At 38.9% G+C, this 27,329-nt stretch overlaps 1 protein-coding gene across 3 annotated transcripts in view; it reads right to left on the minus strand.

Annotated features, from left to right (window-relative positions):
* LOC115214947 (kinesin-associated protein 3) overlaps positions 1-27,329 on the minus strand; it is a 113,554-nt gene that overhangs the window by 28,965 nt on the left and 57,260 nt on the right. For all 3 annotated transcript variants that reach the window (XM_036505441.1, XM_029784035.2, XM_029784036.2), the window contains exons 2-9: positions 23,528-23,659; positions 19,678-19,832; positions 14,537-14,740; positions 12,586-12,813; positions 11,131-11,232; positions 8,216-8,397; positions 3,291-3,453; positions 1,659-1,759 (exon numbers count right to left, since the gene is read on the minus strand). In XM_036505441.1, coding sequence (XP_036361334.1) covers positions 1,659-1,759; positions 3,291-3,453; positions 8,216-8,397; positions 11,131-11,232; positions 12,586-12,813; positions 14,537-14,740; positions 19,678-19,832; positions 23,528-23,659 — 1,267 coding nt within the window. The remainder of the gene's footprint in view (positions 1-1,658; positions 1,760-3,290; positions 3,454-8,215; positions 8,398-11,130; positions 11,233-12,585; positions 12,814-14,536; positions 14,741-19,677; positions 19,833-23,527; positions 23,660-27,329) is intronic.

Below are 27,329 nucleotides of genomic sequence, written 5' to 3' on the forward strand. Positions count from 1 at the left end.
CCTAAGCCAACACCCTGTATTGATACTTTATTTCATTGGACCTCAAAGATTTGAACTCAGAACAAATACTGCAGGTCATTATATTCAATGATGTAATGACTCTACCTATTTGTCACACCTGATCTACTATATTTACAGGTATGAGACATTTTCACACAGTTGTTTTAGCACTGCCTCTCTGGCATCGTTGATTCAATACTGACTTATTTGACATCAGGCACCTTAACCCCTCTCCTTCTCATGGTTTATTTGTGTGTGAGCATATATTTCTCTGTATATGGACTACACTCACGGAGTGAACTACACTCACGGAGTGGTTGGTGTTAGGAAGGGCATCCAGCTGTAGAAACACTACCAGATCAGACTGGGCCTGGTGCAGCCTCCTGGCTTCCCAGATCCCAGTTGAACCGTCCAACCCATGCTAGCATGGAAAGCGGACGCTAAATGATGATGATGATGATGATGATGTATGAGGAAAGGAAATGTGTTCATGTCAGCCCTGTTCAATCAATAATGAGTTGTGTCATCACTGGTGCCAAGCTATATTGGCCTTTGCTTTTCCCTTGGACAACACCAGTGACATGGAGAGGAGAGGCTGGTATGCATGAGCGACTGCTGGTCTTCCACAAACCTTGTACAGACTTGTGCCTGCAAGGGGAACCTTCTAGGTGCAATCCTATGGTCATTCATGACCGAAGGGGGTCTTTACTCTTTACTCTACGTACATATTAATGGTGTAGAAAGGGGAGGCTGGTATGCATGGCTGACTGCTGGTTTTCCACAAATAACATTGCCCAGACTTGTGCCACAGAGGGAGACTTTCTTGGTGCAATTCCATGGTCATTCAATACCGAAGAAGGTCTTTACCCTTTTACACATGCAAAAGAGAAATAAGAGGAGCCCCACCCCTCTCGTTTGGTCTCTGTTTATGTGTGTAAGCATATTCTCTTTTATGCATATGAGGAAAGAGGAAAGTGTGTATGTAAATCATGTCCAATTGATAACACTGTAATCTCTCTCTCTCTCTCTCACTCACTCTAATCTGTATGTGTATATTTCTGCACATGTGTGTATGTGTGTGTTTGTCTCAAGTGTCAAAAACTATGGTTACCAAAACAGGCTCAATGCCCAGCCAGCCAGCCAGCCACGCCAAATCATCAGCATTCAAAACAGCCATGCCCAAGTGTCTCATTTTATATACATACATGGAAGCACTCCGTCGGTTACGACAACGAGGGTTCCGGTTGATCCGATCAACGGAACAGCCTGCACGTGAAATTAACGTGTAAGCGGTTGAGCGCTCCACAGACACGTGTACCCTTAACGTAGTTCTCGGGGATATTCAGCGTGACACAGAGAGTGACAAGGCCGGCCCTTTGAATTACAGGTACAACAGAAACATGAAGTAAGAGTGAGAGAAAGTTGTGGCGGAAGAGTACAGCAGGGATCACCACCATCCCCTGCCGGAGCCTCGTGGAGCCTTAGGTGTTTTCGCTCAATAAACACTCACAACGCCCGGTCTGGGAATCGAAACTGCAATCCTACGACCGCGAGTCCGCTGCCCTAACCACTAGGCCATTGCGCCTCCTATATACATACATACAATAACAACAAATAAATAAAGAAAGAAAAAAAGAAAAAGCCAGCTGTAAACTTACCACAGGGATACAGTCAGTATAGGTAAACATAGTCTTAGCTTTGTCATCCATACTAATATGATACAATATGCCCAGTACAACTATTTTATGGTTTTCGTTATCTGAAATGTACAGGAAAAAAAATTACAGCAAATGGTTCATTACATGTACACAAACGTCTCAAAAGTAAATAGACACCCTTAACTTTTGAAAGATTTATTTTGAGAAGCAAAATAATGTCATTCAATGCTGATCCTTGTGATTTAGTAGATATGCCTATAGATGCAGGCATGGCTGTGTGGTAAGAAATCTGCTTTCTAACCACACAATCCTGGGTTCAGTCTCACTGGGTGGCACCTTGGGCAAGTGTCTTCTACTATAGCCTCAGGCTGACCAAAGCCTTCTGAGTGGATTTGGTAGACGGAAACTGTATGAAGCCAGGCATATATGTATGTGATCCCCACCACCACTTGACAACCAGTGTTGGTTTGTTTATGCCCCTGTAACATAGCAGTTTGGGAAAAGAGACCTATAGAATAAGTACCAGGCTTAAAAAAAAAAGGCATCGGGGTTGATTCATTTGACTAAAAATTCATCAAGGTGGTATCACAACATGGCCACTGTCTAATGACTGGGGGAAAAAAAAAGATATAGGCATAAAAGATATGCCTTGGATTATTTTTAATGATTTAATCCATCTGGGCATCATATTATTGATAGAATGCTATACTGAGAAGTGTCTATTTACTTCTGAGGTGTTTGTGTATATCTTTTTAAACTGTTACTGTCATACATGTGAGAAAATATCACATTAACTCATCGATGTCTGATTGAAAGCAAGGTAAAAAATTATTATATGAATTTCAACTATCATATTTTACTCCTCCCACCACCTAACAACCACACACACACACATATATTTTTTAATTTTTTATTTATTTATCTAGTTTCAGCTCACAAGCTGTGGCCATGCTGGGGCACCGCCATTTATATATATGTATATATATATATATATTTACATATATTTTCTACCAAAATGTGATGGGAAGGTAAAGAGGCAAATGTTGAAGAGAAGAGAAAAAGACAGAATAATGATTGTAATGAGAGGTGGGGGAGATGAGAGAGGTAAAAGAGGGAGAAAAGGGGAGAAAGAAAAGAGGAGAGTGGTGAGAGGGTGAAGGAGAGAAAGAGAGACAGTATCAGAAAGAAGGGAAAATATAAAGTGAAAATGTGTGCTAACAAGCAGAGCATTGCACAAATGTAAAGTAGACTGTTAGAAACAGGCAGAACAAGTTATTGCTGCTGGTGCCGCCCCCACCATCACCACACATCAACAACAACAACAACAGCAGCAGCAGCATTAGCCATCATTGAGCTGGCAGAATCGTTAGCACATCGGGTGAAATGCTTAGCGGTATTTCGTCTGCCATTACATTCTGAGTTCAAATTCCGCCGAGGTCGACTTTGCCTTTCATTCTTTCGGGGTCGATAAATTAAGTACCAGTTATGCACTGGGGTCGATGTAACCGACTTAATCAGTTTGTCTGTCTTTGTTTGTCCCCTCTGTGTTGAGGCCCCTGTGGGCAATAAAGAAATAATTATCAATAGAAGGTGGTAAGTACCAGAGGGATAACGAAGCTCTTTGCTACTTACTCAGCAAGCTAACGAGTTTAGGCAGTAGGCCAAACTTGATCATCTTACTCCTTTGTTCAGAATCAAAAGACAGATTTTTCAGTAACCTCAGTGAGATGTTAAGCAGATCTTCATTGTCACAGGGAACTAAGGGGGCCAGCCTCTCGATAATGCAGTGTTCAGCCTAGAAAGATGAGGGAGACAAAGGTTAAACATAGAATTATATCAAAATTAGAGACATTTACAATAACATTGTTAAGAAGACCATATCATCATCATTGTTTTACCATTCACTCCCCCCATACTTGAATGGGTCAGATGAAATTCTAAGGCCAGATGCTCTTCCAGTTGCCAACCCCCAGCTGTTTCCAAGTCAAGCGATATTCTCCAAGTCTATTGAATACGAACAGCATTATGGCTAGACATGATTTTGTAGAAGATTGTAACTGAATGACACAGCTGGTATGACAGTGATGACATGACAATGAGAGGAACACTCACACACACAAAACAGGCTTCTTTCAGTTTCCTTCTACCAAATTTGGTCAGTTCAGAGTCATAGTGGAAAGGACTTGCCCAAATACTACACAGTGGGAGAGAGGGAGTTAGGTTGAAACCGAAAGATTGTGAAGCAAACTACAAAACCATACTTGTACACATACATACATACATACATATATATATATATATACATGCACACACATTTGTTTTCTAGTTTGTTTTACATTTATTTTTTTCATTATCAAGTCACTGTTTTTTTGTTTTGTTTTTTTGCAGTCAGATACCCTTCCTGTCACTAACCCATACTTGTTTTTGAAGAAAGGGAGTTTTTATTCCACATGTCTATGAAAGTTCAATGTTGTTGGATGGTTTGTTGACAGGGAAATGCCAACAATGTAGTCAGCTGTAATTCAATAACATTTCAAAGACACACACACACACACAATAAAATCAAACCAAGTAATGATGTTTTGAATACATTTCTGGGATCTCTTGGATTATAGGCCAGCTAAATGAAGGCTAATCCAGGGCAGTGGTTCCCAAAGTGTGCAGTACTGCCCTCCACTCCCAGGGGTAGTGGAAAGTTTTACCATTCACTTCCCCCGAATGGGTCAGATGAAATTCTAAGGCCAGATGCTCTTCCAGTTGCCAACCCCCAGCTGTTTCCAAGTCAAGTGATATTCTGAGAGGAACACTCACACACACAAAACAGGCTTCTTTCAGTTTCCTTCTACCAAATTTGGTCAGCTCAGAGTCATAGTTGAAGAAAAGTGGGGTGATAATGGGGTAGCCAAAACAACAAAATAATAGGTTGATTCGGTTAAGTTTTATTTGTGAAATACAGTTGCTTTGTATTTGCTTCAGAAAGAGGTCTATGTTTGTGGTGATAAGTTGGGGTTGGGGAGCTAAGAATGTGGCCCGTGTGCTAACAAGCAGTGCATTGCACAAATGTAAAGTAGACTGTTAGAAACAGGCAGAACAAGTTATTGCTGGTGCTGCCACCATCACCACACAACAACAACAACAACAACAACAGCAGCAGCATTAGCCATCATTGAGCTGGCAGAATCGTTAGCACATCGGGTGAAAAAGCTTGGGAACCACTGATCTAGGGCCACACAGCAGCAGTAACAAGGAAGAACACAAGCACACATACCTATTTGTCAGCCTGTCTATCTATCAATATCTATCTATATATATATCTAGTATAATAATACTCTTGTGTTTTTCTCCGTCACAACATATGAATGAGAAAGGAAGGGGTGATAGATGAATAAGGAAGGAAGGAGTGATGGCAAACTGGTAGTGAAAGTGTTTCAACTCTGTGTGAGTAAATGTGCGAGTATGTAAAAGGGAGGTATGTGAATGTTCCTGTGTGTGTGTGTGTGTGTGTAATGGAAGTGTGATGGCAAACATTTAACACTGAAAAGAGAAATCAAACAGCATTTCAACTCTGTGTGAGTATATGTATATATGTGTGTGTGTGTGTGTGTGTACAAGGGGAGTATGTCAATGTATGTGTGAACCAGCATTCTTTCAGTAACAAATAATGATCGATGTCACATCTTAAAAGACAATCACTAGATAACACTGACCAGTGTATTAATTTGATTTACCATCCATATTTATATATAAAATACTACAATTAGCCATCATTTTTGACAGCACGGCGCCAGCTAGTATATATATATTAAAACGCTACAGCCTTCCACAGTTTCCATCTACCAAACTGACTTATAAGGCATTGGTCAGCCCAGGGCTATAATAGAGGATGCTAGAAATAAAAATATATAGTTATATTTATCTGCACTAGTTATACAAAAAAGAAAGTTATATCTCTCTTTCTCTTTCTTTTACTTGTTTCAGTCATTTGACTGCGGCCATGCTGGAGCACCGCCTTTAGTCGAGCAAATCGACCCCGGGACTTATTCTTTGTAAGCCCAGTACTTATTCTATCGGTCTCTTTTGCCGAACCACTAAGTGATGGCGACGTAAACACACCAGCATTGGTTGTCAAGCAATGCTAGGGGGACAAACACACACACATAGATATACATATATACGACAGGCTTCTTTCAGTTTCCGTCTACCAAATCCACTCACAAGGCATTGGTCGGCCCGGGGCTATAGCAGAAGACCCAAGATGCCACGCAGAGGGACTGAACCTGGAACCATGTGGTTGGTTAGCAAACTACTTACCACACAGCCACTCCTGCGCCTATATGTATAAAAGCCTTAACATACTGAATTTGTAAATGCTAATGGTTGCATTATTGTTGTTTCCATCTTCCACTGACTTGTGGATGAATGCATTTGCTAACAAATCTTTAAAATTTTTGATTCATTCAGTCATTGGATTGTGGCCGAGCTGGAGCACTGCCTATTTTTTGTTTTTATGAATATATACAAATGCTGAAATATCTTTTATGTAGTTTCAAATAATACTTGCTTGTTTGTTTTTGTTGCTATTGTCTAGTAATGGGTCAGTTGCAATCTGGCAGACCCATGATCAAAGGCTTTCTAGCTGTGACCATTCCGTCTCTGATTACATTATCTAATGTATATCTCCTGGCTAATAGAGCATGTGTGTGTGTGTGTGTGTGTGTGCATTTTTTTTTCTGTTTGTCCCTTCATCGCTGCTTGACAACTGTAACTTAGCTGTTGGGCAAAAGAGACTAATATAATAAGTACCAGACTTTTTTCTTTAAGTACTTGGGGCAAATTTGTTATATTAAGCCAGGCTAGGGCAACCTTTCTCAAGAAGTGGGCCACATGGGAGAGGGCCCATCATGAGCTGGGCTTCACTACTAAAAAACAATTCAAGATAAATTTTCATTAGGTCCGTCACTCAGGAAGCCCAGCATACCACAAAATGCCTGTAATTGGATAAAACCCTTCAAAGCGGTGTCCCAGCATGGCTGCAGTCTAATAACTGGAACAAGTAAAGTGATAAAAAGATAAAGCTAACCATTGCAGATAAATATAGATGCATATATTTTTACTTCAGATATTTCCCTCGTTATTTAAGGGGTTGAGGTGTACTCTTCCAATTTTACAGCTGATTATTTTTTTAAAAATCTGACCTAATTTTTCTGAATCTTGCAATCCACACATCCCCATATGTTCTCCAATCAAACGTATGTTTATACAGCTGAAATTTCTCAACACACCACATTTAATGCTATCCATAATATGTTTGTTGACTATATTCTATTCCCTTAAGCTGAGCTAATTAGACTAACACGCTTTCTTCAACATAATACCAGCATCATGACTTATGTTATGCATGCTTTCAGATGTAGTACCTACAAGCCTCTATAGGTATACATTATTGGCATCTGTCCATTATTGAATGGCCGAGTCACAATATGTAGGTGACATACATCAACACAGTCAATTTTCTTTTACTACATCTATTTGTTTCAGACACTGGATGGTGGCCATGCTGGAGTACTGTCCTGAGAATTTTAGTTGAACAAATCAACCCCAGTACCCATGTTTAAGTCTGGTACTTGTTTTATTGGTCTCCATTGCTGAACTGCTGAGTTATAGAGATGTAAACAAACCAACACCAGTTGTCAAGCGGTGAGTGGGAGGAACAACCATGGGCACAAACACACATTTGCCCAAGGTGGGGTACAGTGGGACTGAACTTTCAACCTACCAGCTCTACAAAATCTGAACCTAGGCGCAGACATGACTTAGGTACAGATGTGGTTATGTCGATAAGAAGTTTGTTTCCCACTAATGTGGTCTCAGGTTCAGTTCCAATGCATGGCATCTTGGAACTCTGTCTTTTACAATAGTCTTAGGCTGATCAAAGCCTTGTGAGTGGATTTGAGAGACGGAAACTATAAGGCAGTGAGCTGGCAGAAACGTTAGCACGCCAGGCAAAATGCTTAGCAGTATTTTGTCTGCCGTTACGTTCTGAGTTCAAATTCCACCGAGGTTGACTTTGCCTTTCATCCTTTCAAGGTCGATAAATTAAGTACCAGTTAAGCACTGGGGTCGATGTAATTGACTTAATCCTTTTGTCTGTCCTTGTTTGTCCCCTCTATGTTTAGCCCCTTGTGGGCAATAAAGAAATAAGAAACTGTAAGAAGCCCATCACACATATATATATCTGTTTGTGTGCGTGTATGCTTGTCTAGACAGCATGTGATGGTTGTAAACGAGCATCACTATCAAATAAGTGGGGTTGTTCATTTCCAATCTCCCATGGAAATCATGTTTGACCATAGGGAAATATTAACTTGCTTGGAAACAGCTGAGGACTGGAGATAGTAAGGGCATCTGGCAGTAGAAAATCTGCTTCAATAAATTCTGTTTGACCAGTACGAGCATGAAAAAGTAGACAGATGATGATGATGATGATGATGCTGATCCAAACATCAACAGTTGTGAAACAAAATGTTTAAAAAAAATAAATAAAAAACACAACTTACCATCTCATTTTTATTCTCAATGAAAATTGACAGCTTTTTAAGAAACGATACCACCAACATCAAAAGTTCGGAATTTTCTGTCCGATCCAGACTTTTCACCAGTAACATAACGATTCCTTTGTTTCTCATTTTCATCTCCACTTTTAAATCTTCGGCTAAATTCAACAGAAGGTAGAAAGACACTGGAATAGAAATGAAAATTGCATTTAATAACCACATGTTAAAAATATAGCAATAATGAATATCAAAGAGGTTTGCTAAACACTAATATGAATGTTGTTATATTATAGTTTAACAATAATGACTATTTTTACACCATTTGCGATTATGTGGTGTTATACCAACAATATCAAAAGGCATTGAGCTGGCAGAATTGTAAGCACACTGGGCAAAATGTTTAGCAGTGTTCAGAGTTTAAATTCTGCCAAGGTCAACTTTGCCTGTCATCCTTTCAAGGTTGATAAAATAAGCACCAGTTGAACACTGGGGTTGATATATTCTTGAGATCAATATCTCCTAGCCTTGCATGTAAATCTTTTATTTAAAACTATGTGATCAGTGTTCTTAACTTGGGTGGTTGCAAATCCTTGGAGGTGAGAGGAGGCAGTATAGGAAGCACGGATATTTAGAGGGTTGGTGATTTTTCCTTTGAAATAAAATATTCGAACCTCGTAAAATACTTGTATTTTGAAGATTTTCAAAAAAGAAAAATGTCAGGATGAGAATATGATTGATCACTTCATGCTCTTGCTTGATGAGGCTGGGGTCATTCCAGGTTAGTGGTCCCAGAGATGTCATCATTGAGTAGAGCCAACCAGGTCCACCAGTACTCTCCATCACTGGCAGTCCCATGCCACAAACTCTGCATCCTCCAGGGTGACATTGAGCCTCTGGAGATTTTCACCAATCACATCCGGCCACCTGGTGCAGGGCCTGCCATGAGGCCTCTTCCAGCCCACATCACCGGTCCAGTATAATCTAGTTATATAAGCTTTCACTTTCCTTTAGAGGGGTCATAATTTTTCTTAGAAATCAGAGTGAGAATATGAGAAGAAACATGACTGATAATGCAACAAGGTCCAGTATAAATTCATTATATATACAGACGTAGGAGTGGCTGTGGGGTAAGTAGCTTGCTTATGAACCACATGGTTTCGGGTTCAGTCCCACTGTGTGGCACCTTGGGCAAGTGTCTTCTACTATAGCCTCCGGCCGACCAAGGCCTTGTGAGTGGATTTGGTAGACAGAAACTGAAAGAAGCCCATCGTGTATATATATATATATATATGTATGTATGTGTGTATATGTGTTTGTGCGTCTGTGTTCCCTCCCCCCCCCACACACACATACACACATTGCTTGACTGGTGTGTTTACGTCCCTGTAACTTAGCGGTTCGGCAAAAGTGACCGATAGAATAAGTACTAGGCTTACAAAGAATAAGTCCTGGGGTCAATTTGCTCGACTAAAGGCGGTGCTCCAGCATGGCCACAGTCAAATGACTGAAACAAGTAAAAGAGACTGAAACCGGCTCTAGCTCTTTAGTACAAATGTCTTGTTTTCATAAGTTTTGAATTAAGATCTTCCACAATTTATGAGATCTTAGTCACAATTTATGTTCCTAACACTAGCTGAATAATAACTAAGTTCTTTTACTTATTTCTTTGATATATTTAAAGTAATAGAAAGAAACACAGAGCATCTCAACAGAAATAGGGTAACAAAAGGGTTAATCATTTGTGCTTGCAACAGAGTGGGAAATGCCAAAGGCACCCAAAGTGATGAATGGTGGTGTTAAACCAGGCAATGAATCAATCAAGTCACCATCATCATTTAACATCCACTTCCCATGCTGGCATGGGTTGGACAGTTTGACAGGAGCTGGCCAGCCAGGGAGCTGTCTAGACTCTAACTGTCTGATGTGGCAAGGTTTCTACAGCTGGATACCCTTCTTAATGCCAACCATTTTACAGAGTGTGCAGGGAGGCACAACATTTTTTCCCAAGCCATTCAAGTATACATGTCTCACAACAAGGTAAAAATGAAACATGTAGAATTGGGTGTTTTATTCAAAGACAAGGAAATAGAAGTAGATGTGAAACCATGACCCTTGAGATGGTAGACCAAAACTTTTTAATGACTCGTTTATTTCCCTCCCCTCTACATTTTTTAAAATTAGTTTGTCTAATTATCAATGTCTATTATTACCATATGTTGACAATACCCACAGTGGATGTCTGTCATTCGATGTTTGATCAACTGAGTCACCTGTTCATAGAAAATACCTCATGGAATGACTATGCCCTGCATAGTTATGGGCTGCCCTTTAGCAAGGCATAGCACCTGTTCAGGCACCCTGCCAGGGATACAGCAAAGTTGTGGGACTGCAGCAGAAGAGCTCACCTGAGCCAATGGTACTTCTTCGAGTGATGCTGAGTAGAAGAATCCAAGAAGATTAACAGTCAGGATCACCAAGCTCTATCAAGTGAGTAACTGAGATGCAAACCATAGGGGTGGCCATCCATGGGTGTATAAACAACTAACGAAAGCTCCCAATTCAATTTCACATTGATGAATAACTAAATTGGATGTATGTGTGTGTGTATGACCCCCCCCCCGCCACTACCACTTGACAACTGGTGTCGGTGTGTTTACATCTTTGTAACTTAGCAGTTTGGTAAAACAGACCGATAGAGTTAGTATCAGGCTCCAAGGTTAACAACATAAAAAGGGGAAAAAAATCTAGTGGGGTCGATTCATTTGACTAATAATTCTTCAAGGTGGTGCCCCAGCATGGCCTCAGTCTCATGACAGATAAAAGATAGAAAACAGAAATTAAAACAAATGCTATGATTCTTTTCTTTTTCGGTGTTCAATAAACATCAAAGTTGAAATTAGTTTCTCACTGCTACAAACCTCTTAACAATTGCTCTTGCTTTTTAACAACACTCTCAAATTTCTTCACACTTTTGTCGTATTCTTCCTTTGCTCTAATTTTTTCTTCTTTTTCCAGTTCACGTAATGACAGTTAAAGAAACAAAACCATTTGTTTATTTATTATTCTTTCTTTTTTTTCCTCTCATCCCAGACAACTTCCATTATTATAATCTATTTTTATCTCTACAAACATAAGAACAACCAAGAAACTTGTTTTGGCTCAAAGCCACCTGCTTGATTGGTAAAGATCTCCCTCACTGACAATGTCTCATTCTCGCTTCATTACCATAACTGATTTTATTTCAACTTCACATCCTCCTGAAAAATACTTGTAACATTCATTATCATCATCGTTATTTTTGTGCCTAAGACGGCAAGCTGGCAGAATCATTAGCATCCCAGACAAAATATTTAAAGGCATTTCTCCCAGCTTTATGTTCTGAGTTCAAATTCTGCTACGGTCCACTTTGCCTTTCATTTTTTGGGGGTTGATAAAATAAATACCAGTTGAACACTAGCCCATATCTGGCCTCTGCTCTAGCTCTCTTCCACAAAAATGATAGGCCTTGTCCCAATTAGTAGGAAGGATTATTATTAATATTAGACAGATGGAAGCTGGGAGAATTGTTAACATGCCAAACTAAATGCTTAGTGGTATATCTTCTGGTTTTATGTTCTGAGTTCAAATGCTGCTAAGAAGCATGGGAAAGTGAACATTAAAATGATGATGATGATACACATTAAAACACAAGTTGAAGTTTCCTGCTAAAGTCATACAAACTCGCAAGGGCCAGTTTACCGGTTTCTGTGGCATATTCCCCACCTGGACAGGACACTGGTCCATCACAGGAGTATTCATTTTTGCCAGCTGAGTGGACTGGAGCAATGTGAAATGAAGTGTTTTGCTCAAGAACATAGTGCATCGCTCGGTCCAGGAATTGAGACCACAATCTTACAATCATGATTCCAACACCCTAACCACTGAGCCAAATGCCTCCACATGTGTGCACGTGCCTATCCATCCATCTGTACATACACACACACATACATACATACAGTGGGTGTCTGAATATGGCCACTTCCTAGATATTGACAACCATTTCTTAGTAAGCATTTACTTGCTGGTGACTTCTGAGATGGTTCTTGAGTCCAGCCAATGACTTGTTACTCAAACTGTATGCCAATGGGCTTTGTTCATCTGGAAGCATACTTTGAGATGACATTTTAACCCACCCTCATAACAACAAACCACATGGTAAGTTAGATGACCCCAAACATGGCTAAGCAATCCCAATTTTGGAGTGAGGAGTGAGGTAGGGCAGCACCAACACTCAGCTCATACCAATATGCACATATATATATTGTCCTTCCCATGCACACCAAAGCAGTCATTGCAACATGCATTCAAAGCGATTGTTAATATTCAAAGGATATTAATGTTTCTTTTCTTCTTCTGTATCTCATCGTTCCAAAGATCATATTTCTTTAACTCATAATCAATTACTGTCATACATAAGGCTCCAATTTTGAAATGAAGAATGACACCGTGGAAATGAGAGAAATTGGAAAAACAGAAGAATATAGAAATAATATGTGTAGCAAGCTCAGTGCTGCGCTTCCAGTCTTCTTTTAGAACTCTTGCTAAAGCACCAACAATGGTTTCTGCAAATAAACAAAAAAGAGATAAATAACAATAATAATAATAATAATAATAATATTAATAATGGTTTCAAATTTTGGTACAAGGCCAGCAATGTTTTTCTTGGGGGCGGGGGTTAAGTCAATTACATTGACTCCAGTACAGTAATGCCTCCAAACACCACCACCACCAATAATAATAATAATAATAATGATAATTGCTTCTAACATAGGCACAATGCTTGAAAATTTAGGAGAGGGAGCAGCTCATACCATCAACCCCAGTTCTTTACTGGTACTTTAGTTTACTGACCCTGGAGGGATGAAAGGCAAAACTGACTTCAGCAGCATTTGAACTCAGAATATCAAAAGAAATACCACATGGCATTTTCGATGATGATGATGATAGATTCAAATTTTGGCACAAAGCCAGCAACTTTTACTTCAACCCCAATATTCAACTGGTGTTTATTTTATCAACCCCAAAGGAATAAAAGGTAAAGCTGACCTCAATAGAATTTGAACAAAAAGTGTAGAAAGAAATACCACTAATACTGATGATTCTGCCAACCTTAATAATCCTTTCTGCTATAGGCCACAAGGCCTGAAAATTTTGGTGGGAGGGGACTAGTTGATTACATTGGCCCCAGTGTTTCACTGGTATTTAATTTATCAACCCCGAAAGGATGAAAGGCAAAGTTGACCTCGGCAGAACTTGAACTCAATGTAGTGACCGGTGAAATACCACTAAGCAATTCGTCTAGCATGCTAACGATTCTGCCAGCTTACCTCCTTAATAATAATAATAATAAAAGTGTTATCATGTACATTGTTTTGTCTTGGTATAAAAGATGGGCTACAGCAAATATTCTGCTCAATACCACAGATTTGCTTGTCAGTTGTTTGACCTTAACCAGTCAAGCATGTCCCTTAGTGGCTGACGATATGTGCATCTCTGATCACGAGCAGAAGTAGTGGGGGAGCATCATAGCCGTGTGTTGAAAGGAATTCTTAGAGGTTTGGATAATTCACCTTTGGAAACATGGGTGGTTCGTTCAACATCCTTAAACAACCCTTATTCAGGGACCTTTTGAGCAGGATGGGCTACTCGGCCAGAAGAAAATTCTAACTGGGCCCCACCTGCAAAGTCATGCGCTGTTTATCTTGATATGAGATCACCATGTCGCACACATATGGTTGTGATGCATGTGCCTGGTGTACCCTTATCTGATGGGTAGTCATAATGGGTATATTGGGCTTTGTATATTTTACCCCAGTGTCACTTTGATGGCATGCACTGCTCTCTCACTCAATAATATTAATAATAATATTAATAATAATAATAATAATAATAATAATAATAATGGTTTCAAATTTTGGCAGAAGGCCAGTAGTTTGGGGAAGTGGGTAAGTCGATTATATCAACCTTGGTGCTCAACTGGTAATTATTTTATCAACCTTGAAAGGATGAATGGTAAAGTCAACTTCAACAGAATTTGAACTTCAGAACATAAAAACAGATAAAATGCCAGTAAACATTTTGCCCAGTGAGCTAATGCTTTGATGGTGGTGGTGGTGGTGGATGTACTGCTGCTCATGTTTTAAATTAATGTTAATTTAATAGCTGGTTTCATATAAGTTTAAGAAAATCTTTTTTGCTAGTTTCATGTAAAATTCATAGCAACAGCCAACAACAAAAGTAAAAAAATGTCTATCAACAAATAAATATATGGGAAGTAAAGTTTACCATTATGGAAAAGTTCCTCGAGATTATCAGGATTTCTTGCAAGCTGCAAAAATAAGGCTGCACCCCGTATTTTCTCAGGTATGTCTTCGTAGAGGAGTTCTAAGTAATCATCTGTGTCATTGAGGTTTGCTTCTTCATCTAATTCAGTTCCATCAGTGAGGGCAGGTTCAAGTGGCTTGTCGGAGAGCTGAGTTTTACCTGAGGCTGAACGTAGGACAATACAAAATATTGAAGTCAGTTTGTTTATATTTGGAACAAAATAACAAAACCATTGAGCAGCATTAAGAAATTAAGAGATATAAGTCTTTTATAAAATGTTGGTCATGTCTTGCAGGTGCTTGGTGACCTCACCAGTGCTGGTGCCAAGGAAAAAGAACCCACACTCTGTAAAGTGATTGGTTTTAGGAAGGGAGGGAAACTAGCTGTAGGAACCATGTCAAAGCAGACACTGGAGCTCAGTACAACTCTCTGGCTTGTCTGTTCATATCAAACCATCCAACCTGTGCCAGCACGGAAACAAAGATGTTAAATGATGACGCATTTCAGATGCCAATCTAGTTATAAATAACAGCTTACAATATATATGGCTAAAAAAACCCTTGCACAGAGGAAAGATGTAGAGAGTTACCTGTAGGATTCAAACCACACATCTACTGTAACCAAGAGAGTCATGATGCCATTACACCTAAAGAGGTTTCCACCAAGAAAGCTTGTTTTTTTCTTATGTTTAGAGTGTAACAGAAGCATTATGAAAAATGTAAAAAAAAAAAGTAATCTTAAAAAAAAGAAGGCCAATCCGGTTCTAAATAATAGCTCATAAAAAAAATAGATGTAAAAAACCTCTTGGATATAATATAAATAATAATAAAAAAGAAAGAAAGAAAGTCTCCTGCAGGACTTAAAATATGCATCTTTTGTAATCCAAAAAACTACAATCCCATTATATTAAAGCAGTTTTTCAACATTTGTCCAACCAAATTAGATGCTTTAATCTTAGAGTGGGAAAGCAAGTTTGTTGATATTATGAATGTGACAAAAGAAGCATTATGAAATATGCCAATAAGTAATCCATAATGGAAGTAAATGTAACAGGCTGAAGATGTGACAAGTTTGGTGTAATGATTTACGATAATGCGGCAAGTGGCAAGTTAATAATTTCTAGATGAATTGCAAAGAATTCATGACCAACACTTCACAGTTATTAAAGATTTTATTCAACCATTAAAGACCCCCTTTGGTCATGAATGACCATGGGATTGCACTTACAAAGTTACTCTCTGAGGCACAAGTCCAGGCAAGGTTGTTTATGGAAGACCAGCAGTCACCCATGCATACCCGCCTCCCCTCTCCATGCTGATGTTATCTAAGGGAAAGGCAAAGGGGCTGACACAGCTTGGCACCAGTGACATCACAACTCATTTCTACAGCTGAGTGAACTGGAGCAATGTGAAATAAAGTGTCTTGCTATAGAATGTAACATACAGACTGGTCCAGAATTGAACTCCCTACCTCATAATTGTGAGCTTGGTGCTTGAACCACTGGGCCATGTGCTTTACATGGTCACAAAACTGTGACAAATTAGAAGTAAACAAGAGTTGTGTAGTGGAAGGAAGAAGATGAATGGTGCAAGGCTCACAGGATAAAAAGATACCAATGTGTGTGTGTGTGTGTATGTGTATTTGAGTTTGAGTATGTGTGTACGTGCACATGAATGTGTGTGTGTGCGTGTGCATGTGCATTTGAAAGCTAAGTCTCAGACTTCCATGGTGACAGAAGTAAAATGTTTGAAAGTAGCTGAAGGTAAAGACAGCATTTTTTTTAAAGACATCATTTTTTTTAAAGACATTGTTGCCAGCCTCGCCTGGCCCCCGTGCCGGTGGCACGTAAAAGCACCATCCGTTCGTGGCCGTTTGCCAGCTCCATCTGGCACCTGTGCGGGTGGCACGTAAAAAGCACCCACTACACTCACGGAGTGGTTGGCGTTAGGAAGGGCATCCAGCTGTAGAAACCTTGCCAGATCTGACTGGGCCTGATGAAGCCTCCCGGCTTCACAGACCCCAGTTGAACCGTCCAACCCATGCTAGCTTGGAAAATGGACGCTAAATGATGGTGATGATGATCATGAAATATACACCCACATCTCAGTCGAACTCAGTCATTGGTAATAGAATTGAACAGACTTATGTACACTGAACTTTTGTCTCACCTAAGATGGTGATGATTTCAACAGGTTAAAAGAACAAAATTTCAATGTAAAGAAATGTGAAGACCAAGATGTCAGTTCTTGGTTATGAATTTGTTGTATGTCTCCCACATATCTCCAATACCAACCCAGTTATAATCAGCTCATAATAGAGTGGAAACCCCTTGAAAGGTAGAAAATTCCCAGCAGGAGTCTATCCATGTATCTACAGCAACCTCACACGGTCACATAAGAGAACAAGAAAATGAAATCTAATAGGACTATCACAGCTTTTGCTAAATATTTTGACTGAATTAAAAAGAAAATTAACAGGAATTTTACAACAACGAACTAAATTACATTTGGAAGGAAGCTAAATTAAAAAAAAAAAAGTATTCCAAACTTCTGGAAGAATTAATTCTGGAGAATTAAAGGAAGCTCTATTATAGCTTTCTTTCCATTAAGCTAATGCCGTTATTCAGAGCTGCAGCAGCGATCTTTGAGCGAGCCTTCTGTAAGTTTGGCATTTCACATAGAATAATAATATCTTACATTGACATTTGTGTAGCAACATGTAATTGTATACCACATTATGTATATATCAAAGTAACTGTAGACAAATATAGAACAGTCTGTAGACCTGAAAAACAAACAAACAAAAAACCCTAGTTTCATATTTCAATTGAACAGAAATTCTATAAATGTTTACAGCCAGTAGTTATGAGAACGACTTTGCTCCTGAAATTCTCCTAACACTTAACTATTGTTCGTTTGTACAGGATGGAAACAAAGCATGTTACAGAAAACAAAAGGCTTCTTATCAAATGAACATGAATGGCTGTGTGGTAAGTAGCTTGCTAACCAACCACATGGTTCCGGGTTCAGTCCCATTGTGTGGCATCTTGGGCAAGTGTCTTCTACTATAGCCCCGGGCCGACCAATGCCTTGTGAGTGGATTTGGTAGACGGAAACTGAAAGAAGCCTGTCGTATATATGTACATATATATAAGTGTGTGTGTATATGTTTGTATGTCTGTGTTTGTCCCCCTAGCATTGCTTGACAACCGATGCTGGTGTGTTTAGGTACCCGTCACTTAGCGGTTCGGCAAAAGAGATCGATAGAATAAGTACTGGGCTTACAAAGAATAAGTCCCGGGGTCGATTTGTTCGACTAAAGGCGGTGCTCCAGCATGGCCGCAGTAAAATGACTGAAACAAGTAAAAGAGTAAAAGAGGTGAGGGTGCAGATGTGTAACATGAAGTTTGCTTCCCAACCACATGGTTCTGGGTTCAGTCCCACAGGGTAGCACTTTGGGAAAGTGTTTTCTACTATAGTTGAAGGTTGACAAAAGCCTTGTGAGAAAATATGGTAGAAAGAAACCTGTTGTATGTATATATATACATACATATATACATACATACATACATACATACATACATACATACATATATATATATGTATTCAACATATTGTAATAAAGTTTCTAAGATATTATTACAATATATTGAATATGTTGAACTTAACGATTAGGTTTGCATTTATTTTATCAACCTCTATTTACCGAATGGCAACATTGATCTGGAACCTGGGGTAGCTCTCCAGCTTACCAGTTCCAGTCAAACTCTCTAACCCATACCAGCATGGAAAGTGGCCATTAAATGATGATGATGATAATGATAATGGTGAGTGTGTGTGTGTGTGTGTGTGTGTGCATATATATATGTATTTTTTACTTTTAGTCATTCTCAAACTGCATGGGCACATAACAACAACAATCCAGCCGACACTAAAAATCTTTAGTGAGACTTCTTCATCAATGAACCTGAAGAGATCCAAACTGATGGGTCAAAACATATGTTGTACCCAATTAAAGTCTAATATGAAATCCATCAATTATTAATTAATACTATTACCCCAACTGCCACTGCGAAGTTCCTGAAGTAAATCCAACAGAAGTGTACCACAATTATGGATGTCAACAGGTAGCCTAAACTGTGCTGGTGCTCTATTCAGCATTTAAACACACTAATCTAATTATACATACTTTCCTAAATTTTCTATTATATATATATATATATATATAGGTGCAGGAGTGGCTGTGTGGTAAGTAGCTTGCTTACCAACTACATGGTTCCGGGTTCAGTCCCACTGCGTGGCACCTTGGGCAAGTGTCTTCTACTACAGCCTCGGGCCGACCAAAGCCTTGTGAGTGGATTTGGTAGACGGAAACTGAAAGAAGCCCGTCGTATATATGTATATATATATATATATGTGTGTGTGTTTGTGTGTCTGTGTTTGTCCCCCTAGCATTGCTTGACAACCGATGCTGGTGTGTTTATGTCCCCGTCACTTAGCGGTTCGGCAAAAGAGACCGATAGAATAAGTACTGGGCTTACAAAGAATAAGTCCCGGGGTCGAGTTGCTCGATTAAAGGCGGTGCTCCAGCATGGCCGCAGTCAAATGACTGAAACAAGTAAAAGAGTAAAGAGTAAAAGAGTATATATATATATAGGTGCAGGAGTGGCTGTGTGGTAAGTAGCTTGCTTACCAACTACATGGTTCCGGGTTCTTGGGCAAGTGTCTTCTACTATAGCCTCGAGCCTTGTGATTGGATTTGGTAGACAGAAACTGAAAGAAGCCCATCGTATATATATATATATGTATGTGTGTGTGTGTGTGTGTGTGTGTGTGTTTGTCCCCCCAACATCACTTGACAACCGAATAAGTCCCGGGGTCGAGTTGCTCGACTAAATGTGGTGCACCAACATATTTATATTTATTTATATATACACACACACACACATAGACATATATATATATGCACACACATACACTATGCTTTGAGGCAGTGTAAGTATATATTGAGTAGTTTGGCATGCTACATGGAAAAAGACAAATATTTAAGCACATCGTTCACAAAGAAGAGAGAAAATGAAAAAATGATTTTGAGCGAAATACCTTTAGGTGGTGAAGATTCTTTTCTATTTTGTAAATAATACAATAATTGTTCAATTTCAGGTAGTTTACTTGGTGATATTAATTTACATTTGTCAATGATTTCGTGAGACAAAGCAGTCAGATCTGTGTTCTCATTCAAGTTCTTCACGCGGATGCTGTCGTGTTAATGTTTCATGAGAAGAAAGCAAAAGAAAAGATATGAATCAATGATGTAATATGTTAAACCTTTTGATACCAACCCATCCAAAACTGCCCCTGCTTTTATGATACAAACTTTCTATATAAAGTGACCTAGATTAAAATTTCCCATTAAAATTCCATGTTACTCTATGTTCCATTTACCAGCTTAGTTAATGATCAAGATATTTTAGTACATTCTTTGTTATTTTCAAAATTAACTGAAATAAAGAGGGTGTAATTCAACAGAAATATGGTAAGAAATAGGTTAAAAGAAAACGAAAAAGGGTGGTGGTGGTGGTGGTGGTGGAGGGGAACAGGTGAAAAGAGAATTTATGCCAATGAGGAAATATTATAAAAGAAAGGGAAGGAAAATAAGGTTTTGTCAACAATTAGAGGTAGAAGAATGACTGAGTGGTTAAGAAGCTCCCATTGCAATCATTTGGTTTCGGGTTCAGTCCCACTGCACAGCATCTTGGGAAAGTGCCTTCTACAATAAATGGCTCTGGGCAGACCAATGCCTTGTGAGTGAGTTTGGTAAATGGAAACTGTGGGGAAGCCTGTCACAATAGAACGTGCAATCTAATGAAACAAGTAAAAGAGATGAAAGAATTCGGTTTATGTTTATTTTGTTATTATTATTTATTTATTTATTGGTTTTTAAATGTTCTGGTCCGAAGGAGGAAAAGAAGCAGTGTCCAAGGGTTTCGCAATCTCTCTAAGACCAGAAGAACAAATAATGGTTTATGTGTCTCAACAACTATAAGCCATCAACTGCACAACATGCAACACTGTCTGTTTTTTTCACTGGTTTTGGTCATTGTTGTTTAGCTTTGGAATGTTTTGGCCTATCATATCACAAGCATGGTTATGAGTTCAAGACACTTGCTTCCCAATCATGTGGTCTTGATTACAGTCCCACTACATGGTACCTTGGGCAAGTGTCTTCTACTATAACCCTAGACTGACCGAAGCCTTGTGAGTGGATTTGGTAGACAGAAACTGAAAGAAACCTGCTGTGTGTGTGTGTGTGTGTGTGTACACACACCTTTGAATAGACATCTTGTGATGGATGTAAATGAGCACCACCGTCATACAACTGGTGTTGTTTGTTTCCAGTCTTCCTTGAAAAGACATGTCTGACCAGGGAGAAATATTATCTTACCTGGAAACAGATGACGGTTGGCAAGAGGAAGAGCGTCCAACTGTAGAAAACCTGCCCTAACAAACTCCATCTGATCCATGTGAGCATGAGAGAGTGGATGTTAAATAATGATGATGATATTGAGCCCTAGTAATTTGTTACATTCATATTTTTAGGATTTCATAAGGGGTCGGAAAACAAGCTGACTCTGACATAAAGGGTGGTTGCTCAGATGGAACTTAATACCACGATGTGTTTCTTTATTCAACACAACAATTTTGCTTCACCATCTTACACACACACACACACGCACACACACACACACAATCTGAGAGGTGAAAACTGCACAGAAGTCATCTGAAGCTTCAGCACAGTTTTCACTTTTCAAGTTCCAAAGTTGATTTTAGGCTATGATAGATGAACTACCCACAGAGCCACGCAACAGAATCAAACTCAGAACCCCATTGCAGCAAGTTGAACTCCTTAATCTAAATCCAATGCCTCATAGGGGACAGAAAATAATAGTTGTTTTTGAGCAGAAATGTGGAACAGACACAAAGCAAAGTGAAGTAGATGCAAACAGTGAGACAAAACAGAAACAGATCTCAACTGAAAACAATCAACAACCTCCACAATTATTAAGCCAACACATAAAGAAATAAACTCCCGTACATATACTCTGCACAGCAAATGGATGAAACACTTAGAATAAGATGAGAAACAACAAAAGGAATCCCAGAAAATGAATCTCAGAATAAAGCAAAACAAATAATGCATACAAGCACCAACCCAGACACGCCACACACCCAGACAGACAGTGCTATGCACTCTGCTGAAACAGGGTAGTATAACTGAATTAAGCTTGCAAGAATCTTAGATAAAAAAAAATAAAAAAAAAATAATAATAATGATAATAATAATAATAAAAATTGAGAAAATGTGACATCTCAAGGCGGTTACAATACCAGTGATTGTAGGAGCACTAGGAATGATCAAGAAGGGAACCGAAAATTATATGAGAATGATCCCTGGCTTACCATCCCTCAAGAAGTGCAAAAGATTATCTTAACTGGTACATCACACGTATTGAGAAGAGCATTGTCGATGTGAGAACTATTACTACCCATGTATTTTAATTTAACTTTAAAAAAAAAAAAATTTTTTTTAAATGAACGAACTAGTGAGTTTAGTTTAATGGCCTACCAATGTATACTATGAGGTTCTTTGCCCTAGGAGTTGGGAAGACACTCGGCAAGAAATGGAAGCAAATTTGAAAGAAGAAAAAAAAAGATAATAATAATAATAATAATAATAACCATCATAATGATGATTTCAAATGTTGGCATAACACCAGCAAGTTCAGGGGAGGGGGTAAGTCGATTACATTGACCCCAGTGCTCAGCTGGTACGTATTTTATCAACCCTGCAAAGATGAAAAGCAAAGTTGACCATGGCAGAATTTGAACTCAGAACACAAAGACAGATGAAATTTTGCTAAGCATTTTGCTAAGCATTTTGCCTGGTGTACCAATCAATGATTCTGCCAGTTCACTGCCTTGATAATAATAATAATAATAATAACAAGAAGCACTCAGAGAGTGCAAACCTCTGCCAAGGCAATACCGATGTCCTCTCAATGATTAGCCAGAAATGATTTTTAAAATGAGAATATCTGAAATAAACTTGCCTGCTCTCACAAATGAAGATACTAAAAATGAAGCCGACTGCTTTCAAAAATTAAGTAAAAAAAGAAGGGATAATAATCCAGAATTCTTGTCCGGTACCAGATCAATCCCAAAATCTAATCAGTTTGTGCCAGTCACAAGGCCACACATCCCTGAAAGTTTCACCTGAATCCACCCAGCGGTTATCTTGTCCATGGACAAACAAACAAACAAACACGACTGAAAATAATGCCTTCACTAAGGCGGAGGTAATAATAATAACAAATTTTGCTACAAGGGCAATCATTTTGGGTGAGGAGATGAGTCAATTACATGGACCTCAGTGTATCACTGGTACTTAATTTATCGATCCCAAAAGGATGAAAGGCAAAGTCAACCTTAGAGGAATTTAAACTCGGAAAACAGTGATAGACGAAATACCTATTTCTTTTCTACCCACAAGGGGCTAAACACAGAGAGGACAAACAAGGACAGACAAACGGATAAAGTCGATAATATCGACTCCAGTGCGTAACTGGTACTTAATTTATCGACCCCAAAAGGATGAAAGGCAAAGTCAACCTCGGCGGAATTTGAACTCAGAATGTAGCGGCAGACGAAATACTGCAAAACATTTCGCCCGATGTGCTAACGATTCTGCCAGCTTGCCACCCTAATAATAATCCTTTCTACTAATGGCATAAGGCCTGAAATTTGGGGGGAGGAAATACACTGATTACATTGACCCCAGTGCAAAATACTGCTAAGCATTTTGCCTGGCATGTTAATGATTCAGCCAGCTTGCTGCCCTAATAACAATAACAATAATAATAATCCAAACAAATAGTGTGAATTCTAGACTCACATTTTTTGACATTCCTTTCTCTCCCCAAGCATCGCATCTCCCATCTCACCCAAAATAGTAGCCTCCAATTCATAATTGACCACCAGGGCTTTCTCAGTGGGATGGACATCAATACTGCCACATTTTACTTTTCTGAAAAAGAAAAAAAAATATATATATATATAAATATAAAAATACATGTGTGTAAGAACCCCAAAAGCAATTTCAAATTAACAGAGCACTTTCACGGTTTGTTAAATAATATTTTTCTATATCCTATCAATAGAAACCAAATGAAACAAGATATTACAAGAAATAGTTACAAAAGCAATATAGTAAAAACAAAAGGAAAAACAGGATATCCTCTTTTTCTCTCCTTTGAACTGCAAATAGCAATTTTTACAAAATAGCAGCAAATTGTATAAAAATACTTCAGGACATCACTTTGATAGAAATCAATATATTCTTTAATACAAGCTTTTCTCATGGTTCTCTTCAAACAAACCGTAGAAATATGCAGAAGAAAATATAAATAATGTAAAGTAAATTTACTGATTTTTATTTGAACTCAAATTCAGTTCAGATTCATATCCTCTTTCCTACCATTAGGGTTCTCATCATCATCGTTTAACATCCGTTCTCCATGCTAGCATGGGTTGGACGGTTCGACCGGGGATCTGGGAAGCCAGAAGGCTGCACCAGGCTCCAGTCTTATCTGGCAATGTTTCTACAGCTGGATGCCCTTCCTAACGCCAAGACATTAGGTTAATAATATAAATGATGTACTAATTATGTGTGTATTAATATAGTGGCCTTGTGAATATGAGACTCGTTTTGTTACCAAATGATTGTAAGTTCTATCTCACAGCATGGCACCTTGGGCAAATGTCTCCTACTGTGGTCTTGGGCTGACCAATGCCTTGTGAGTGAAATTGGTAGACAGGTATGGTCTAAGCACATGGGTGATAGGAGCAGGTGTGGCTGTATGTTAAGAAGCTTGCTTCCCAACCACATGGCTTTGCTTTCAGTCCCACTGCATGGCACCTTGGGTGTCTGCTACTATAGTCCAAGGCTAACCTAAGCCTTGGAATGGATTTGGTAGATGGAAACTGAAAGTCTATCATGTGTGTACGTGTCTCCTTGCCTTGACATTGTGGAATAGCTGTAAGCAAGTGTCACTGTTATGTATGGAGTATTATTAGTGTCTAATCTTTTGTGAAAACATGTCAAGTCATGGGGAAATAATATACTTTGCTTGGAAACTGGTGAGGATTGCTAACAAGCAAGGCATCCAGCCATAGAAAATCTGCCTCAATAAATTCTGTTTGGCCCATGTGAGCATGGGAAAGTGAACATTAAAACAATGATGTTGAACCTGTATGGAAACCTGGCAGGTGAATGCACATGTGTGTGTATCTAAGTATGTATTTATGTGTTGTGGGCACATGAGTATCAGTGTAACTTTATAATTTGTACTTTCCAAGAAAGTGTTGAGCTAAGAAGTGGTAACATTTGCTGAGGTGCCTGGTCAAAGACATCATTTGTCAGAGTTGCAGTATGGCCTTCAGTTAGGTGAACATAGGAGGCAAATGAGAGGAAGAGAAATACATATTCTAAGCTACTTTGCAGACCAATCTCCCTGCAAAGCTTCAACATGCTGGGCTCACAGAAACCAGGAAGTGGAAGGCTAAGACGTTGGCTGTGGATTAGGAAGTGTGAGCTCCTGGAAGAGGAAGTGGTGCCAGGTAGTGCTAATTGGACACAAACTGACTTTTGATCAACCTTGGTTGAGTCACTTGGATGGGGGTGTCTGGTGTTGAAAGACCCTAAACAATGATCCCAAGAGACATCACAGGATGACACATGGAAAATATATATCTAGGAAACTGAACTGTAGGTCTGACCTTGTCTTTCAACCAACAATCATTGTGCCACAAAACTGCTAAATCAGGGCTGTCCCAGAGCTACATCACCATCATCTCCACTAACAACATCCTAAGAAGCCACAAGCCCCAGTTCAGCTTCCTCAAAGAAGATCTATGATTACAGGCATTCAAGACATGATCATTCCATCCTTATCTTGAACATTACCTATTTAAATCCACATAATCCAATGTGTCCTTCACTTTTGGGCCATATCTGGCTCAAATATTCTGTATTCTGTTTTATGTTTAAACTGGCCATATCTGGCCTCTCACACCTACTCTGCAATGCCATTCTAAAAATAACAACTGCACCATTGAAATCTTGAAGCTTTGAAATAATGAATGATAAATTCAAAACCATATGAATAAACAAGCATTACATTAGACAGAGTAATCTGAATATTAAATAGTTACACTTTCCTGCTGGATTCCCAAGTATGACCAACTTAACAAACTAAAAAATGAGACAGTCACCTGAATAGAGGAAGGCCTTTGTCTATTTAGGGCTCTGACCTTGAGTGAAACAACAACCGCAACATTTACTGAAGGTGTGGTTTATGGAACCAAGAACCGCATTACTAGAATATAAATAAATTACAAAACCCACTAATAAATTAGTTCCTCTAAGATTACAGCTGACATCTAACACTTAACAAGCTGAAAATAAAACTTCATCAGGAGATTAGCACAAGAGGAAGATGATGAAGATGAAGACGATGAGGTATATCAAAAATATAACTGGGGTAGAAACAGCAGAAACTCTTCACGTTGAAGTAGAATGTTTAATAAAGTGTCTAAGTACATCAAGTAGTGAAGTAAAGCTGTTTCGGGTATCTTGTTTCTAATACATATCAACTTCAGTTAAAGAATACCAAAGGCAACACCCAAAACAACTATCAGTAAACTATCTTTCCACTTCTATTTATTTTATTTGTTTTTATCTAAATAGAGATGTTGGATTGCCAGAAGTAAGGGAAGAGGGTTTCCTGTTTTGCATTGATGAAGGAAAACTCAGTAATGTACAAAGAGGCAGCACGTATGAGATAGTGACCAGCTGGATCTTACTAAGCAACATAATGAACTAAATAGTGAACATAATGAACTAGTGGAAATATTAATAGAAAGTCCATGGCTGATAAATCTCTTTACTCTTTTACTCTTTTACTTGTTTCAATCATTTGACTGCGGCCATGCTGGAGCAGCGCCTTTAGTCGAGCAAATCGACCCCGGGACTTATTCTTTTGTACTTATTCTATCAATCTCTTTTGCCGAACCGCTAAGTTACGAGGACTTACACACACAGGTGCTGGTGTCACTTAAAAAGCACCTGTACTAGTACTGCATAAATGCACCCATGCAGGTGATGTGTAAAAAGCACCCAGCACACTCTGTGAAGTGGTTGGCATTAGGAAGGGCATCCAGCTGTAGAAATCATACCACAGCAAACAGTTGGAATCTGGATAGCCCCCTGCTAGCTAGCTCCATGTCAAACCATCCAATCCATGCTAATATGATGATGATGATGATTTTAATGTAAACTTTCCCATCCTTGCATGGGTCAGGCAAAAAAATCCTTGAAGCAGATTTTCTACAATCAGATGCTCTTCCTGTTGCCAACCTTCACCTGTTCCCAAGCCAAGTGATACTTCCCTAGTCCTTCGAACATGATAAGCACAATGGCTGGCTGTACATCCTTAAAGGAGGAAAACCAAATGACATTGATACCTGTTCACACTTAACATGCAGTGTCAAAATAGGGAGACACAGGAGAGTTTGACATTTTAATTATTTCAAAAAACAGCACAACTATTATTTTACTGATTACAATCTTTCTCAAATGTCACTAATTCAAGTCATATTCTTGTATAGCCATGTTCGGTGGCTAAACAATGGATAAA

This window comes from Octopus sinensis, linkage group LG8 (assembly GCF_006345805.1).
Source record: "Octopus sinensis linkage group LG8, ASM634580v1, whole genome shotgun sequence".
Lineage (NCBI taxonomy): Eukaryota > Metazoa > Mollusca > Cephalopoda > Octopoda > Octopodidae > Octopus > Octopus sinensis.